Raw genomic sequence first — 15,832 nt, 5'->3', positions numbered from 1 at the left:
ATTATAGGAAATTGCAACCTGGGCCATACATAGGGAGTTACAGGATAGAAATGAAATCAGCACCGCAATATCACACAAATGTTGACAAATTCCTCTATTCAATCATGTCGATGTCGTCGTCACCAGCCGGTGCTGCCGCGGCGGGCTCTTCAGCAGCGGCCGCAGGAGCAGGTGCTGTTTGTTCTGCCTGTTCGGCTGCACCAGGGGCGGCACCACTACCCCAGTAATCCTCCATCTCCTGGTCGAGCTGCTCCTGTGTCTTCTTGGGTCGCGGGTTGCCTCCACGGCGGGATTCTTTGTTCTCGCCTCCCTGTCGTCGACCACCACCACCACCACCGCGGCGGGCCGGGGACCGTTGGCCGGGGATATAACGATCAATGTGTTCGGGAGCAGGCTTGGATACGTCGCTGCGACGGTAGTTTGCACCTCCACGACGGCCACGGCGACGGCGCCCGCCATCCTCAGCGCTTTCGCTCCGGTTTCCAGTGGGGCTTAAACTGCGAGCGTCGCGGCCGCCCGGTCTCTCAACGCGGTCAAAGAGGCTGCCCTTTGGCTTTTCGACGTTGTCGAATGGATTCCGACCTCGTCGTGGTGCGGAGGAAGTTATCGAAATACGAATGGGTTGGCCCTTGGCGTTGGCACCATCGAACTCCGCGATCGCTGTTTTCGCATCGCTGTGGCGGGCGTACGTAACATAGGCAACTCCCTCAGAGCGTCCGGCGCGGTCGTAGACAAGAGATACGTTCGAGATGGATCCGATCTGACGGAATAACTCCTAATGGGCGAATATTGTTAGAACTTGTGATCTCAAATGTTCATAGAGTATCGTAGCATACTTCGAGATCGGTCTCTGTGATATCGTAGTGGAGATTCTCAATGCGAAGTCTGGTTCCCGAAGCCGAAGGCGCGCCCCTAGTACCCATTTAGCGCCACTCGTATCCAAGTAGACATCCTAATCAACCATACCGTTCCGGAGACGGGGAGTATCGGTCACCACGAGGCCGTCGAGAGCCACGGGACGGGCGTGCTGAAAATATGCGTAAGAACTAAAGCCGCGAAGCGTCCAACGTCGCTGTTGCAAAGGTAGGTTTCAAAACGTACTGTCTCGGTCGTCTTCATACTTGTCATGGACCCAATCCCTATATTTCCGCGAAAGAACGAATCAGTAAACCAGACACCGAATCGCAAATGGTAATGGGGTCGCCGTACAGGTCCAAGTCAACACGTTCATCTCTATAAGGCTGTTGTGATCAGATCAAGAGAAACAAGGTCAGCCCGAAATCAAATCAGGTTATCTATCATGGAACTGCTGCATCATTTTTTTCTGTGGCGATTTTCGCAGCCTTCAGGACAGGTGTATCCGAACGACAAATAATCACGGAACCACCGAGTTTTTGCTTATCACAGTGCTGAAGAAAGGCGCGAAAGGAGAGGAGGAGTAGGAGGAAGGACCTGAGCATTGGACGAAGGGCAGGCAGTTAGTGAATGCGGACGGTTTGGCTTGCTTGAGCTCGGGGCGGGATGGTACCTTTTTTACGCCGTTTGAGCGGCGGCCTTGGTTCCGGCCACCCCTGTTCTGGCCGCGACTCTGCCTCTGCTATACGGGTATGTCAGCGAAAACCAATGAAGACGAAATGTCCAGGGAGGGTTGGAGATCCTTACAGGGCGCTCTGCGATGATCTCATCCAAGCTGCGGTCCATTTTTTTAGGCGCGAGTAAGAGATATACCGAGGAATGGAAGGAGTCAAAAGGTGAGAAGAATAAAATATCGGAATATGTAGCACACCCGATAAGTAGAAGAATATCAATGGAGTTGAAATCTAGTGTTGTAACAGGAGGGTCGGAAGGGAACAAGCTGTGTTAGGCAGAGCATGGCCACCACGTGACTCTATCTGGGGCCCGAGCTGTTGCGCCTCAAACAAACACTACTCCAGAGTTAGTTAGCGCACATATACAGAGTAGAAGTATTCAAAACTTCGTGATGGCCATTTCAGTTTACTTTAGTACATTTCCTATTTTTTTTTGTTTATTTTTTGTCAAGCTTCACCAAGCATTACTGCATCCAGCCGCATAAACAGAGGAAATGACAACCTTTGTCAGAACAGAGAAAGCAGGCAAAACTAGGATGTAAATCAGAAACGCATAGGAATACAGAAAATCCCGTGCAATGCATTATGGAATCAATCGCCAACGCAGACAAAACCTCCATTGAGCACCAGCCAACACCTATAGCAACATCAAACAAAAGTTAGGAAGGGAAAGGAAGGACAGTAAGGTCGCAGATATCGAATCACTCGGCACCATTAATAGCGGCGCGGTTTTTATTCTCATCCATCATCTTCTCCATGAAGCTGATATAGTCGTATTTTGGGAGCTCCCTGTCCTCCAAAAGATCCGGGCCGTCATGCTGAGGCATACTCTTGACAAGATGTTCGATGATCTCGTCTGGTATGAGTGAATGTCGAAGGTCAAGCTCTGTGACATAGGGCTTTGAAGAAGTCAGCTTTGGGTGTCGGTGGTCTAAATGGATGGAAGAATAAACATACTTTGCCGTCCGCAACCTCGCGGAAACTTTGGAATACCTGCTCTGCAGTATTCTGGTCCTCTGTTACGCTGACCATGAAACGAATAAACTGTTCGAAACTGACACCGCCGTTCTGGGACAGTCTAGTAGGACCGCAAGTCTCCACGTAAACCTCGTGCATCTCCTCCTCGTCATACACAAGACCCAAACTAGCCAAAGCGGCTGAGAATTCCAGCTCTTGAAGCGTATTGGAAGAGTCGCGGTCAAAATGTCGGAATACTGATTCAAACTCTTCTAGTTGAATTGGCGTGAGATTCGTCATGTTCCGCGCAACAAGTTGGTTGTCCAGGAAAGCCATCTTCTTGGATATGCTTGATTTGACGAGGCTCAGCTCGTAAGCGAGTTCATCCAGTGTAAAAGTTGTGTAATCATTCTCTTCAACATTCGCTTCCTGGCACTGCTCCTCCAGGTCTGCAATAGTCTCCAGGAAAGCATCAAGGGGCGGCAAGTTATCATTAAGTCTCTTGACATGGGCAAGTTGATCTGCAACATCCCCATCCAGACCCGAGATCGCAAGAGACAGGGTCTTAAGTGTCAGGGCAAAGTCATTCGCCTTGTCAGCAAAGGAACGCCGCAGAGCATTCTTTATATCTCGAATGGTCTCGTTAATGAGTTGACTCCGTTCATGCTCATCACGGGTCATGCATTCCCACTCCTGGTCGCAGGCTTCGGAAGATAAGTCTGGCGGTGGATCGTAGGCCCGCAGGCGATATGTGCTAAGCTTCGTTTTTATATTCCCCAGAAGAGCTGCGAGATCTGACTTTTCAGCCACCCACTGGCGCTTCTGATTCCGCTTATACATGGCAAACTGGGAGGCCTGCTCCTTAGCATCCTTGTATGTCCCTTCGAAAGACGAGTTCGTCCAGTCCTCGCGCTGAGTCTTAATCAAGCGTAAGAGTTCTCTCATTCTCTTCTCGTACGAGTTTTGCATCTCCCATGCTCCGTGCATGTTGTTAACAAACTTCTCAACTCGACGACCTGCATTCTCTACCCTCTCAAGCTGAGAAAAGGCATGGAACCAGTACGCAATGTAAGTCATCAACGATCGTTCATCGGGCCTGGCAACATCACAGACGTCGTCAACATCAAGAAGATCGGGAATGCCAACTTCATTCGCAGCAATATCGAAGGCCAGTTTCATATTTCCGCGGTGGTCATTCTTGTCCAGCGAATCATAGTCGATCAGGTCCGGACGGTGGATATCTAAAAGAGCACAAAATGCGAGACCGTCGTTCCAACTAGACGAGAAGTCTCGAACCTCCACGTCCTCGTAGCAGGCGGTCTTTCTTTGACACCAAAGCAGGAGACCCGCCTTCGCTGTCATACCCTCTTCATTGATATCGCTGATGGTGAATCGGAGAATAAGCGTCCAAATCAAACCAAGGACAATCTTCTGGTTACCATCGACAATGTCCTCCGCACCGATATTGGTCATTTGGATTCCGCGCCCCTTGATAAAGTCGAGACTTTTGTTGACATTTTCGAACTTTTGTACTCGAAGCTTCGGGTTGGCGGCGTATCGACCAAGCGAGTCTCCGCCGAGGATCTCGAGGAGATGGATAAGGGTAACCTAAGCAGGCGATATTTATCAGTAACCAGAATCTCCAAATCAGGGTGTGGGGGACAACTTACGCCATTGGAAAGTTCCTGTACCAAATTATTCAGGACAATGTCCCTCACTTTTAACTTATTGTTGAGCCTGCAGAAAACATGGGCGTCAGCTGTCTTGAATTCTACAGAAAGAAAAGGCGATTCCAGAACAGATAAGCTCCAGAACATAGGGGGCTTCAAAAAAAAATGCAGGCATCGAGGGGGAGGAGGGGTCGCAACAAGGGTAGCCGAACCATTTTGTGAATGTCTTCTGCTGCACATTAACCCACGACTCATCAACCGTCAACATGATGAACGATATTCAGGTTCGAGGACATTCAGGGTATGCGAGAAAGGTGTGTCGTGTGGGCAGTTGTTGTCTTCGGCGATCGAGGGGGAGACGTCTCAGCGAAGCTATCGGGTTACTATTGATAGACGGATCGCCTAGGTAGAAAAGGACAAGATCTTCATAAAGACCCAGCCAGAAGAGAGCGAAGTACTCGGGACAAAGACAGGACAGTGAGCGGGAAGCCGGTTGAGAGTTGAAAGAAGTCCGCGGTTCATGGAATTGGATTGAGTCAATCGGAGTCTAAGGGGTTCGTTTCGTCGAACATGTCAACACAAAAAGCGTCCCCTCCGCCCCCACAGCAACCGCTGCCCGGCATTCTTTGGATTGCGGTTCTCTCCCCCCGACCCTTGGTTTCGGCGAGGCCAAGGGGTCGGTAATATAATCTAATTTTTTTGCTAAAATGTGATATCATTCTCATCGTCGGCCGAGTTGGTCGGATACTTCTTTTTGACGGCGTTTTTCTGCGCTTGCATGATGATTGTCCCCCCAGCCTCCACTTTTGCGCTACACTATATGATAGGTAAGGTGTCTATTTTTGGCATTGTCTACTCCGTACAATTCCCTATTTGGCTCTCTCCTTGTCTTGATAGCACCGAACTCTGATCAGGTTGCCTCGTCGTCAAGATTGCATCTGATGTTGCGCCGTCAGGCAGGTTCAATATGAGCAGAAGGCCAGTCTCCTAGTACCATGCCATTGTCCGAAATGAATTGATTATCGCATATTGGGTACGGATATAGACCAGGCGAGACTCCAACGAGCTCCATCACCGTCCGCACCACAGGGAAAAAAACAATATAGTGGAGTCCGCGCGGGGATGGTTTGACTGGCTGTAATCTCGTTCGATTATATCCTGAGATGGAAACGGTTGGCAAGACAGCACAGCTCGCCGATCATTTGGGCCGTGCACTCTCGTGTCAAGCTTTCATTGATCAAGGAGGGTTTCTGTTCAATCCAGCAATTGTCATGCTGGTCGTCAAATCGTACTAGAAATCATCAGTGTCAGCGCGGCTGTCATGATAAGTATCCTAGATCCTGAAATGTGGTTGAAGTGGCGGAGATTCGCCAGATGCGCATTTCACAGCATATCTTAGCAGTACTCCAAGGATGAGTTGGTAGAATCAATTCGAAATGTTGTAGAGAAGGCAATCGAAAGAAGAAAAGACAAAATTGAACAACAGTTGGTCATTAATAATGGCTTAGCTCGCGCAGTCATCACAAAGAATTGCGCCATCGTTGCTATTGGAGCGGGTGGATGATATCATGGCCAGCGGCGGGGCAGCTGCCGATTTTCTCCCCGCCGGAGCCCATATCATCCCCTCGACGTCCACGCGAGACACCACGTTCATAGCCATAGCGCTTTTTCCATTCAGAGTCACTTTGTCGCATCGCCAAACCATTGTCACTACACAGCGAAACAATGTCGAACAAACTCGACTTCACGGACGTCCTACCTCTTCCGAATTCATCGGTTAAGATCCCGCGACTTGGGTTCGGTGTCTATCGCTCCCCAGCCGCGCAAACCACAAAGTCGACTCTCAAGGCGCTTGAGGCAGGATATCGACACATAGACACAGCGCAATTCTATGCGAACGAGAAAGAGGTTGGGGAGGCGATCCGAAACTCCGGTCTTCCCCGCAGCGAAATCTTCGTGACCACTAAGATCCTCGCCCCCGCGGGTTCGCCTGAAGAAACCTACAAAAAGATATCCGACAGCGTGGATAAGATTGGTGGCAAGGATGGATACGTGGACCTTTTTCTCATACACAGCTCTAGCTCCGGGTCGGCTGGCCGCAAGGAGCTTTGGCAGGCGTTGGAAAGGCTGCTAGAGGAAGGCAGGACAAAGAGTATCGGAGTCAGCAACTTTGGCGTGAAGCATATTGAAGAACTGAAGCCATTCGCAAAGGTCTGGCCGCCACATGTCAACCAGATTGAGGTATGTTTGCAGACACTTTCGGCACAAGAGACGTGTGTTAACCTGACTTGAACCACGCAGCTCCACCCATGGTCACAGCAGCGGGTAATCGACGCGTACTGCAAGAAGCACGGAATAATCGTCGAGGCGTATTCGCCAATCGTTCGAAATTACAAGGCCAACGACCCTACCCTCGTCGAACTTGCCAAGAAGTACAACAAGGCGACACAACAAGTTCTGATACGCTACGCATTGCAAAAGGGATGGGTCCCGCTACCAAAAACGGATGACCCGGAGCGCATTGTTTCCAACGCCGATGTATTCGACTTCGATATCTCCGATGAGGACATTGCTGTGTTGAATGCACTGGATCAGGGAAGTGCGGGGGCCATAGTAGAGGCTGTTGAGAACGAGTAGATCGCGTCGTCTAGAGTCTATGATAGTAATGCAAGTTTGAAGAATTCAATACTCCGGCGGTTGCATGAGAAACGCGTTGACCGATTGTAGCGTACTGCGCGAAGGATTCACGTCATGTTTTGAGGACACGATCCAAGCAAGGCGCTGTCGGATGAACTGTTTACCTATCGTTTCTGTTCTAGGCCCGACGAATTCACCTATCACGAAATCAGTTTAAGAATAACTTGAAATGGTGTTGGTAGAGCGGCGTACCAGCATCGTTATAGAATAAACATATTATTGTGAGCAAGGCCCCGGCAGAAAGATCTTTTCCGGACTCGCACATGACAAGCAGGGATTGTGACGGATTTGAACTCAAATGAGAAGCCACAAAATCCCGAACCTTGTCCAAATGGTTTCGTAGGTCACGGCCACCTTGTTTCGAAGATATACAGCCTAGGTTCAGGCGTTTCGGGTTGCTTTCCGTGGCTTCAGTGGCCTCTGGCGTGCCATTGCAATCGATGACAAGATCATAAATGTCATTCTCAGCCAAACCCGGATCTCCTTGGCTAATATAAAGATTCCGAGACGGCGTAACAGGCGTCGCTTGTTGACCGGAAGTCTGCTTACAGTTTTCCCGCGTCAGATTCTCAATTACCTCGGGCAGGTCTTCTTCTGATCGTGCGAGGAGTGTATGCTTGTGAGCCCAAAATACGGGTGGTGTTAAACCATGGGCCCAAGCCTCGCTGTCATCACCTGCACCCTGGATATATCCACCTTCGGATATCTCAGCACCATGAACCCGTTTTGAAGCCGAGCAAAGAACAAACAGATTACAATCTTCGCTTTTGCGTAGGTCAGTTGGGTGGAAATACGTTCGATTTGCCCAGGCGACCCGAATCGGTTTGCCTAGTTGTTTTCTGAGATCATCCAGATCAAGTTTAAGACTCTGAATCTTGTTAGTCCACATTGTTGATTCTTGTATGCGGCGCTCTAGAAGACATACCTTGAGTGAATGGACAAAGCTGTCGATCCTTTTTGCAATTTGCGACTCTTCGGATGGCCCTAGATAATTTGGCGGCAATTCCACGGAATGATATGTAGTCTCCGAAGGGAAGAGCGCTCTGTTGAAGACGGCACACCAGATAGGAATAGTTTTCGACAAGGCATCGGGCATCACTGATAATAATCTGTGAGATAAAGCGCCTGGGGAAAGGCTAGGGGCAACATCGACTAATCATATTACTTACATTTGCCACGGCGCGTGGAATCCACTATGATACAACTGCAAGGATCAGATAGTTGTAGTTAGCTTGAGAGAACGAAAACCGTGGGCACATGTTTCAACAAGGGCAACAAATGCATGGCTCACTAACCCCCCATGCTCCCGGGCAAGTGGGAGAATCTGCAGGTTTAGTCTTCGAAAGCTGAAGTCCCACTGGCCGGTGTGACCGTCGGTGCTCTTGAAATATGCGCTCCCGGACTTGATCTCAGGCGGGATGTACCAACTGCCGCATCTTTCATTGGCAACCAGAGGAAGACCATAGTGATCAGCGACCTCGCGGACAAAGGCTGCGTCGGCATCAATCGACCGCAGTCGGTTGTTCACGGAAAGGGCGGATCGTCGCAACGAGGCTAGCGTCTGAGACACAGATGGCAGCTCGGTGGAGGGGAAATGAAGCGACGACACGGACACGGGGAAGTCTGGATTGGCAATATTACCCATGTCTGCTCGCTCTTTGGCTGCGTTGCAGGAAGGCAAACCAACGCGCAGGCGAGCCAAACAGGTATTTGAACAAGGTCGCAAGGAGTGCAGTCAGCCCTCAAGGTCCGTGGGCAGGCTGGAGGTATAGACAACTGGCTCGAATAGGAAAATATTCTATCCACGTCAAAGCGTCCACGGGAATCTTTGCTCTTTGTCCACCTGCACATTCAACCGGCATATTAAGCCAATAGGAGGCACACCTAGTCAGCAAAAGTGTGCAGGAGTGGGCCTCGGGAGCATTCTTGGATCTTGAGCATTTGTATCTGCCCGATAATTGAGGCACCAACCAGTATTGACTCTGCCGCATTGTCCACAAGGCTGCCCCAACTCCTACCATGGTGATTAGGCTCCAGTTGATGCATGTATTGGATACTTACAGGCACCAGCAAGCAGCCGGGATAATATCCGGGGGAGCAATATTCAGCGCTTTGGGAAGGAACGGTTGCATTGACGTTGGCTGCCTCACGATAATCCTCATACACTCAGGTAAAGGCTGCGGAAACCAAGTAACCAACTTAGTGCTCCGAACTCCACTCATACGGCCGATTTATAGTGCAGCTGATCAACCGCTGATTCGTGGCTTATCCCTGGGAACTTGGAAGAGTGACAACTCCAGGTTGATTCCAAGACTCGAGGTTGACAATTGATTCATTGCCTAGCCGCTGGAACACAGTACTCCGCGTGATATCAATGGGCTGTTTAAACGGCTGCTTGTCTCGTAAACGCGCTGGGGCCCGAGCCATCGTCCATTCCATTATAGTTTCACCGGAGGGTTATATTTGCTTCAGTTCAAGACCCGGCTAGTTCGAATTGCAGATGGCTGCCCAAGACATGTTTCAAATTCCAAAAATCCAGAGCTGTATTTTCGCCGAAATGAAAGGAAAGGAAACCAGGCCCGTAGAAGGAGTGGTGTTAGACGAGCGTGATTCTATCCGGTTCTCCAAAGGGCAGGGCCGGGTTCTGCGCATTTCCATACGCCAACCGTACCCCCAAAGTGGGCAAGGCCAAGGGGACACACGTTACCTGAACAGGCGTGGCCGCGGGTGCTCGCTCTGATAGGCCTAGCGGTGGACAATGGGCTGTGCGGCCCCGAGACCCGCCGCCTCTCGGTGTGCTCACAGGCCTGCATTTTGCGGTCGTCAACGTCAGGAATGACCTCAGCCCCGCCGTCTCGCCCCTGCCTGGAACAATAACCATGACATTATCGTCCGGCCCCTCTTGAGGAACCTGGTATGACTTTCTGGGTCTCGGCTTTTTCCAAGTCTATTTAAGGCTCCGAAATACCCTCATTTTCGATCTTTTCGTTCCATAATTCACTGCAACTCCAATTCTCAGCCAAACACTCCTCCCCTCTCCCGAGTCCACTTTGCTCGATCTCTCTACATCAGTGCAACTTCACTTACTCTATCAAGCCTCATCGCACTTTATCCACCATGGCTAAGGTAAGATACTCTTCAATGCTACCGATCATCCCTTCCAATTGTTACTAACACTTCCGTGCTAGATCACCGAGATTTTCTTTGACTGCGACAACACTCTGGTCCTCTCAGAGGAGTTGGCCTTTGAGGCATGCGCTGATCTTGCCAATGAGATTCTAGAGAAGCAGGGTCTCACCGTCCGCTATACTGGTGATGAGCTCATCAAGGATTTCGTCGGTCAGAACTTTCGCGGCATGATGCAGTCCCTTCAGGCCAAATTCAAGTTTGAGCTCAGCAAGGACGAGCTCGAGGCCTATGTTACAAAGGAGGAAGACAAGGTCATTGCTAAGCTGCTCGAGAAGGCGAGGCCTTGTGTTGGTGCCACCGAGCAGGTTGAAAAGCTGTTCGACGACGGGAAATACGGCCTTGCTGTCGTTTCCTCCTCTGCTCTCCGCCGTGTCCGCGCGTCCATCGAGAAGGTTGGACAGGACAAGTTCTTCGACCACGACAAGGTGTTCAGTGCCGCCACTTCTCTCCCCAAGCCTACCTCCAAGCCTGACCCCGCCGTCTACCTGCACGCTCTCGAGAAGTGCGGAAAGAAGGCTGAGGAGACTGTCACCGTTGAAGACAGTGTCTCCGGTGCTTTGAGTGCCGTGCGTGCCAAGATCGCAGTTATTGGTTATGTCGGTAGCTACCCCGGCGAGGAGAAGCAGAAAGAGATGAGCGAGCGCCTCTCCGAGCTTGGTGCTCAGGTCATCATGAAAGACTGGAGTGAATTCCCACAGTGCCTAAAGGAAATTGAAGGCCGGGCTGTTACTCCTGCTCTATAGTTTTTTTTTCGTTTGTTTTCTTTTATTACGCCTTTACACGATATCACGAAAGCGGGCGCATTTCCTTTCTTCCATCTCGGTTATCTCCTTGCGCTTCTTAATTCGAACCTAATTCACCATCCAAGATGCCCCGCACTCGGGATCGCTGAAAACGCAGGGTGATACTTTGCTATCCAGTGTCGCATGGGACGTCGTTTGCATCTCTCTTCTTCTACGCCGTTCCAGACTTTCCAGGTTCGGACACATGAATTAATATTAGCTTCAATATGTAGCATAGACAGGCTTTGGTGGACAAGATACCCATAGCCTGTAAAAGAGAATAGAAAAATTTCTCCCAAATTCTGTTTCCAAACCACCTCCCAGTAGTAAATATAGAGCTTCCAATCAGCACACAGGGAAGCCAGTAGAACTACATCGTCGAAGACTAGAAGTAGAACTACAAAGCGGAGATCCAACATCCACCCCGAAGACCGTCGCGCGCTAAATACGCTTAATCGATGGAAACTATGAAAGGGTCCACATCGATGTCCATACAAAGGTACGTCAACGGAGTAAGTGTCCTGAACCCAGATCCAAAACTCAGGCAATAAAGAAATAAGTAGTAGCATCACACGGACGGAGTACATTATATCTACCGACCACAACATATGTCAACGTTTTATGCCCTACTATATTATTCATAATACGATGTGCTCATGGCGAACAGAGTCTACCTATCTTTCCTTTACTAACGGGCTATATATACCTCAATAAAATATGAGAGTGACTTTGTTTTTTTTTTTGTTTCTTAGGTAAATACTTCACCTACTTAGGCGATCACGATTCACCCCCATGCGGCGACGATGTTTGCTTCTGCTTCTTTACTTCTCATGTACTGTATTTGGTACTCGTATATATAGGTACTTTACCCGTACGATCCCATGCTGTTGTTTGGGCTAATATGCGGAGAGTGTAACATGGTTGCGAATTCCCGTAGATAAGGATGTAGTATACAGCTAGCTGGTCATACCCAGAGATTCGACAGGCCAGGGAAAGTGTTTCAGCTTTCAATCTTCGCCCCATTTGCCCGACAGCGGTACCACAACTGCTTTGTACGGTGTACTTATTCACAGGAGTCCTGGGAAAATATATCCTTGCTGCTGGGTGGCAAGATGGTACGTACTACAGTACTCGGTACTTTTAGTCTATCTAAGACACCTTCTTATAGAGAAGCCATGTCGTGTTTTCTCGGCATGCGGACCAGAATAGAATAATATGCTTTAAAACTTGAATTTCAATAATTGTGATTTGTGGCTTTTGTTTTTTTCGATATCGAATGGAAATGTCAAACACAGCTGGGCAGGGCAAGTGCGGAAGTACTACATAAGTTAGGTAAATAGTGATCCGTCAGATGGATTTTTTGCTTACCTATGCCAGTCAGCCACCGCGTCCGGGCGGGATATGCATGCATCCGTTCTGGGATTTCACTTCAGTTCCAGGCCATTATGGATTTCACACCGGTATCGATGGAACTTGAACTGCGAGATCGTTAAACAAGGTACGAGGTAGATAGGGGTCTCGACCAATTTTGATGGAATCAGAGAGGCGAGCCCGGAAAATTCACCCCCACTACGGAGTCATGTTCTCATAAATACCTTCACGAGGTCCAAAAGCAGTGCAGGGTACTGGCCGGGGGTATGCACATTGAAGCCGGAGTGTCTCGTTTTACTCACGGCCGGGGGCTTTCAACGGGGACCAGATCCGGCCACCGGGCAAAATCCGGGTGGAAGCTGGCCTGGTTTGAATGTTCCTCGTTTCGAGGTTTCCCTGATGGTTTCCTTGGTTCCAGGAAGGGTAGCGGGTGTGACCGTTAACAGTCTACTGCGGTGGTACAAGGATGTTGCAAAGGACTTACTTCGTGCTAGTATAAATAGGAAATCCTCTGAACGGGTTAAGACTGCGGATATTGCCGAGCTGGCCTAAGAGCTGTTGGTGTTACTCAGGCTTCCAATGGAAAGTCCCTGGAAATTAAAGCCGTTTCTTGGGCACCTTGGGCAGTTCCCACGCTCCCAGTCAACGCCCAATAATGTTTGTTGGTCTGAGGCACCCCTCCGAGCCTGCCCGGTCGAGGCGAAGCGGATGTTTTGACGACTCTGCCATTCAAATAAGCTAGGCTTCTGGGCTAGGTATTCTGGTGATGGCCACGGCTCGATTAATACGTCATTAGGATGATATAAAAATTTGGATACTCCGTACATTGGAGATACTATAGGTACTACGAATTGGAACCCCGCTCATAGAGGTGGGGAACGCTCGTTTAGTGACAGTCAGCGACGCCCATCGCGAATTACTCATTATTGTGTACGGGCGCGGACGAAGTAGAGATGTCCGCCGATTGAGTTGATAAACGCTACTGTATTTCAACGAGTTAGACTCGTACCTCAGGCCAACACGAACTGATCCTCCAGCCAACACGAACGGGTCCTCCAGCCAGCCTCTTTTGGAAGTGGGCGGTCAACATCAAACACAAGAGGCGGTGGGGTAGAGTCCTCGTTTCTGGGGGTTCTTTGCTGTCCCCCTCGTGATTCTTCAATTCCTCCTGTCGTTGCTCTCCAATCGATTTAGGCCTCGCCGAGTGTGGTTACATATCAATCCACCCGGGGACGAACTGACGGTTCGACGGTAGACTTATTTATCTATATTTTGTTTCTCGATTGAATTTGCAGCTCAAGATGGCGGAACCCTTGTACGCCAAGTCGAAGTTTCTATCAAAAGGACCCCTGGTACGTGCCATGACCAGTGCTGCGCACGGATTCGGTAGGGTAATTGTTGACAGCGGCCATAGGATCCTGAAGAAGCGAGGTGGGCAAAACTAGTCAAGACGACCTATCGCGACCCCAATGGCATTGAAAGGACCTGGGAATCGGCGGAACGCCTGGTAGGTAAAGAGCCCATTCGAAGGATTGTTCCCGCACCTAGCCGCTATGCAAGTGGTCTATTTCGGTGCTGATACTAAGAACAATCCTGGAAATTATGCCCGTGCTCAAGCAATCAAACGGTGGTTTACGCAATCGTTTGTTCGCGACGTCTACTAATCCCTTGCTTTAACCAAACAGACTCGGCCCGCAAATTGTGAGATAGATGGCGTCGGAATTGTGACCATCCTGAACAAGTCCAGCGGCCCGGAGCTCCTCCTTCAGAAGCAGTACAGACCCCCGATCGACAAGGTGGTCATCGAAGTGCCAGCCGGCCTCATCGATCCTAACGAGACAGTCGAGGACTGTGCTGTGCGTGAACTCAAGGAAGAAACAGGCTACGTAGGCGTAGCTGACAAGACAAGCACTGTCATGTATAACGGTGAGTAGCATGTGTTTGCGATATTCTTCGGCGCCTCGTGTTAATTGATTTGCCTACAGACCCAGGGTTCTGTAACACAAACCTTAACATGGTCCATGTCCGCGTGGACATGTCTTTGCCTGAAAATCAGAACCCCAAGCCACAACTCGAGGACAATGAGTTCATCGAGTGCTTCACTCTCCCATTATCTTCCTTGTTCGATGAGTTGAAAAGGCTGGAAGCCGAGGGGTTTGCTATCGATGCTCGAATCGGGACGATAGCGGAGGGTATTGAGCTGGCGAAGACGCTGAAGCTTTGATGTAGATTTGACATGTGTTGCCATAGATCGATAGAGTCCATTCCAGCATCTATATTACTATTTGATCCTTCATTTTTTGTCAAGACTCCTCAAAGTCTGTTCTCTTTTTTCAAACCCATGTATAGCGCCCAAGCCGCGAGAGTTTTGCCGTCCCGTATGCCCTCTTTCCACAAATCCTTAAGCGGTACTAATTTCAGGGTGATCTTCTCCGAGTGCTGTCTTAGGCCCGTCAATTTCCCCTGTAAGGCCTCAATGTCCTTACGCGGCATCCGCTTTTCGCATAGGAACAAGGGTATGAACTCATCGCTACCTCCAGCTGATGGGTATACAGCATCTTGTAGTGTCTCGCCCTCCGCGGGTTTATCCATCGATTGCAGTGCAGTTGACGTCATATCCACCAGGTCGCTCTGAGGTATCGTCAAGCCTGTTTCTTCCTGGATCTCCTCCGCCGCCTTCCCCGCAAACGTGCCGCTGTCATCAAGCATACCTGCTGGGATCTCGGAGAACGCGAGGGATCCGGCGGGAATACGCGGCTGTATTGTGAGGACCGCCCACTTAGAATCTTCTGAAGATGGAGGAACATGGTCCGATTGAAGTATAAGCTATTTAAAACAAAGAGGTCAAACTTAGCTATTATGCTAATTAGGTTTGAGATAGTGGGAGCGCTTACCAACATCCCAACGCTTCCGCCTCGCAAAAAGACACTTCCAGGAAGGTTCTCGCCGCCGGCATTGGATACTTCTGCTTTCAACTTCACGAAGCCTAATCTGCCTGCCCCGAAGAAATCCACAGCTTGTACATCGATGTTGCGCAGAACATAGGGGTCGCTGTGGAATTCGTGCGAAGGGTGATTTTGGCGGGCTAAAGACCGTTGCAGCGTTGCAAACCAGATGCGAAAAGCTGGGAACTTAGACAATGCCTCTTTAGACAGCTCTGGTGGACAGCTGACGGGTAAGGATCCCAGGCCATTGTCGGGGGGGCTGGTGAAGGACGTCATTGAGTGTTTCGCAGTTACTGGAGGCTGTGGTCGCGAGGACGTGAAAGCAAGCGGCCGGAGCAGTCTCAGTCTCTGAATCATGAGCCGACGAAGAAGCTAGCAGTTAGCAGTCAGCAAAGTAGTGAATGGAGAACGTCTCGCATCAGGCCACCAGAGCGTGGATTGAGGATTCAGTCCGCCCGCATGTGCAGTGATGGATTGTACCAAAGAACGATGACGTCTGGGTCGGGAGGCGCGGGAACGAACCCACCAGAGCTCCCGATCGGCCAGGCTGCGGTCTCCAGACTCCAGCATCATCGTTGGATCAATGATCATTGCCGTTTTGAGCTGCGCCATGTTTTCGCCTCTGCACAGGC

The 15,832-nt window shown here is 50.0% G+C and overlaps 7 protein-coding genes across 7 annotated transcripts; 3 read left to right on the top strand and 4 right to left on the bottom strand.

Moving 5' to 3' along the window:
- Window positions 1–94: 94 nt before the first annotated feature.
- On the bottom strand, window positions 95–1,701 carry APUU_80172S (putative RNA binding protein; the record flags this gene model as incomplete). The annotated part of the gene is made up of 7 exons (XM_041696422.1): window positions 95–775; window positions 837–912; window positions 967–1,027; window positions 1,102–1,139; window positions 1,210–1,241; window positions 1,529–1,597; window positions 1,663–1,701. 7 exons carry the CDS (start codon window positions 1,699–1,701, stop codon window positions 95–97), a joined length of 996 nt encoding a protein of 331 aa, XP_041562055.1.
- A 589-nt stretch (window positions 1,702–2,290) lies between these two features.
- Window positions 2,291–4,484, bottom strand: APUU_80171S (alpha-actinin, sarcomeric (f-actin cross linking protein); the record flags this gene model as incomplete). The annotated part of the gene is made up of 4 exons (XM_041696421.1): window positions 2,291–2,488; window positions 2,547–4,154; window positions 4,217–4,283; window positions 4,429–4,484. 4 exons carry the CDS (start codon window positions 4,482–4,484, stop codon window positions 2,291–2,293), a joined length of 1,929 nt encoding a protein of 642 aa, XP_041562054.1.
- Window positions 4,485–5,941: 1,457 nt separating this feature from the next.
- APUU_80170A (aldo/keto reductase family protein) lies at window positions 5,942–6,853 on the top strand (the record flags this gene model as incomplete). The annotated part of the gene is made up of 2 exons (XM_041696420.1): window positions 5,942–6,457; window positions 6,518–6,853. 2 exons carry the CDS (start codon window positions 5,942–5,944, stop codon window positions 6,851–6,853), a joined length of 852 nt encoding a protein of 283 aa, XP_041562053.1.
- A 208-nt stretch (window positions 6,854–7,061) lies between these two features.
- On the bottom strand, window positions 7,062–8,558 carry APUU_80169S (initiator tRNA phosphoribosyl transferase family protein; the record flags this gene model as incomplete). Its single annotated transcript, XM_041696419.1, has 4 exons — window positions 7,062–7,781; window positions 7,839–8,011; window positions 8,083–8,117; window positions 8,209–8,558. 4 exons carry the CDS (start codon window positions 8,556–8,558, stop codon window positions 7,062–7,064), a joined length of 1,278 nt encoding a protein of 425 aa, XP_041562052.1.
- Window positions 8,559–10,030: 1,472 nt separating this feature from the next.
- APUU_80168A (HAD family hydrolase) lies at window positions 10,031–10,845 on the top strand (the record flags this gene model as incomplete). Its single annotated transcript, XM_041696418.1, has 2 exons — window positions 10,031–10,039; window positions 10,102–10,845. 2 exons carry the CDS (start codon window positions 10,031–10,033, stop codon window positions 10,843–10,845), a joined length of 753 nt encoding a protein of 250 aa, XP_041562051.1.
- A 2,711-nt stretch (window positions 10,846–13,556) lies between these two features.
- Window positions 13,557–14,479, top strand: APUU_80167A (MutT/nudix family protein; the record flags this gene model as incomplete). Its single annotated transcript, XM_041696417.1, has 4 exons — window positions 13,557–13,607; window positions 13,670–13,762; window positions 13,941–14,181; window positions 14,241–14,479. The coding sequence occupies 4 exons, from the start codon at window positions 13,557–13,559 to the stop codon at window positions 14,477–14,479; spliced, it is 624 nt and encodes a 207-aa protein (XP_041562050.1).
- Window positions 14,480–14,568: 89 nt separating this feature from the next.
- Window positions 14,569–15,557, bottom strand: APUU_80166S (putative NUDIX family hydrolase; the record flags this gene model as incomplete). Its single annotated transcript, XM_041696416.1, has 2 exons — window positions 14,569–15,081; window positions 15,150–15,557. The coding sequence occupies 2 exons, from the start codon at window positions 15,555–15,557 to the stop codon at window positions 14,569–14,571; spliced, it is 921 nt and encodes a 306-aa protein (XP_041562049.1).
- Between the last annotated feature and the right edge of the window lie 275 nt (window positions 15,558–15,832).

The sequence above is a fragment of the Aspergillus puulaauensis genome, chromosome 8 (genome assembly GCF_016861865.1).
Source record: "Aspergillus puulaauensis MK2 DNA, chromosome 8, nearly complete sequence".
NCBI lineage: Eukaryota > Fungi > Ascomycota > Eurotiomycetes > Eurotiales > Aspergillaceae > Aspergillus > Aspergillus puulaauensis.
The sequence above is the reverse complement of the archived record's forward strand: the minus strand, read 5'-3'. Positions and strand labels throughout refer to the sequence as shown.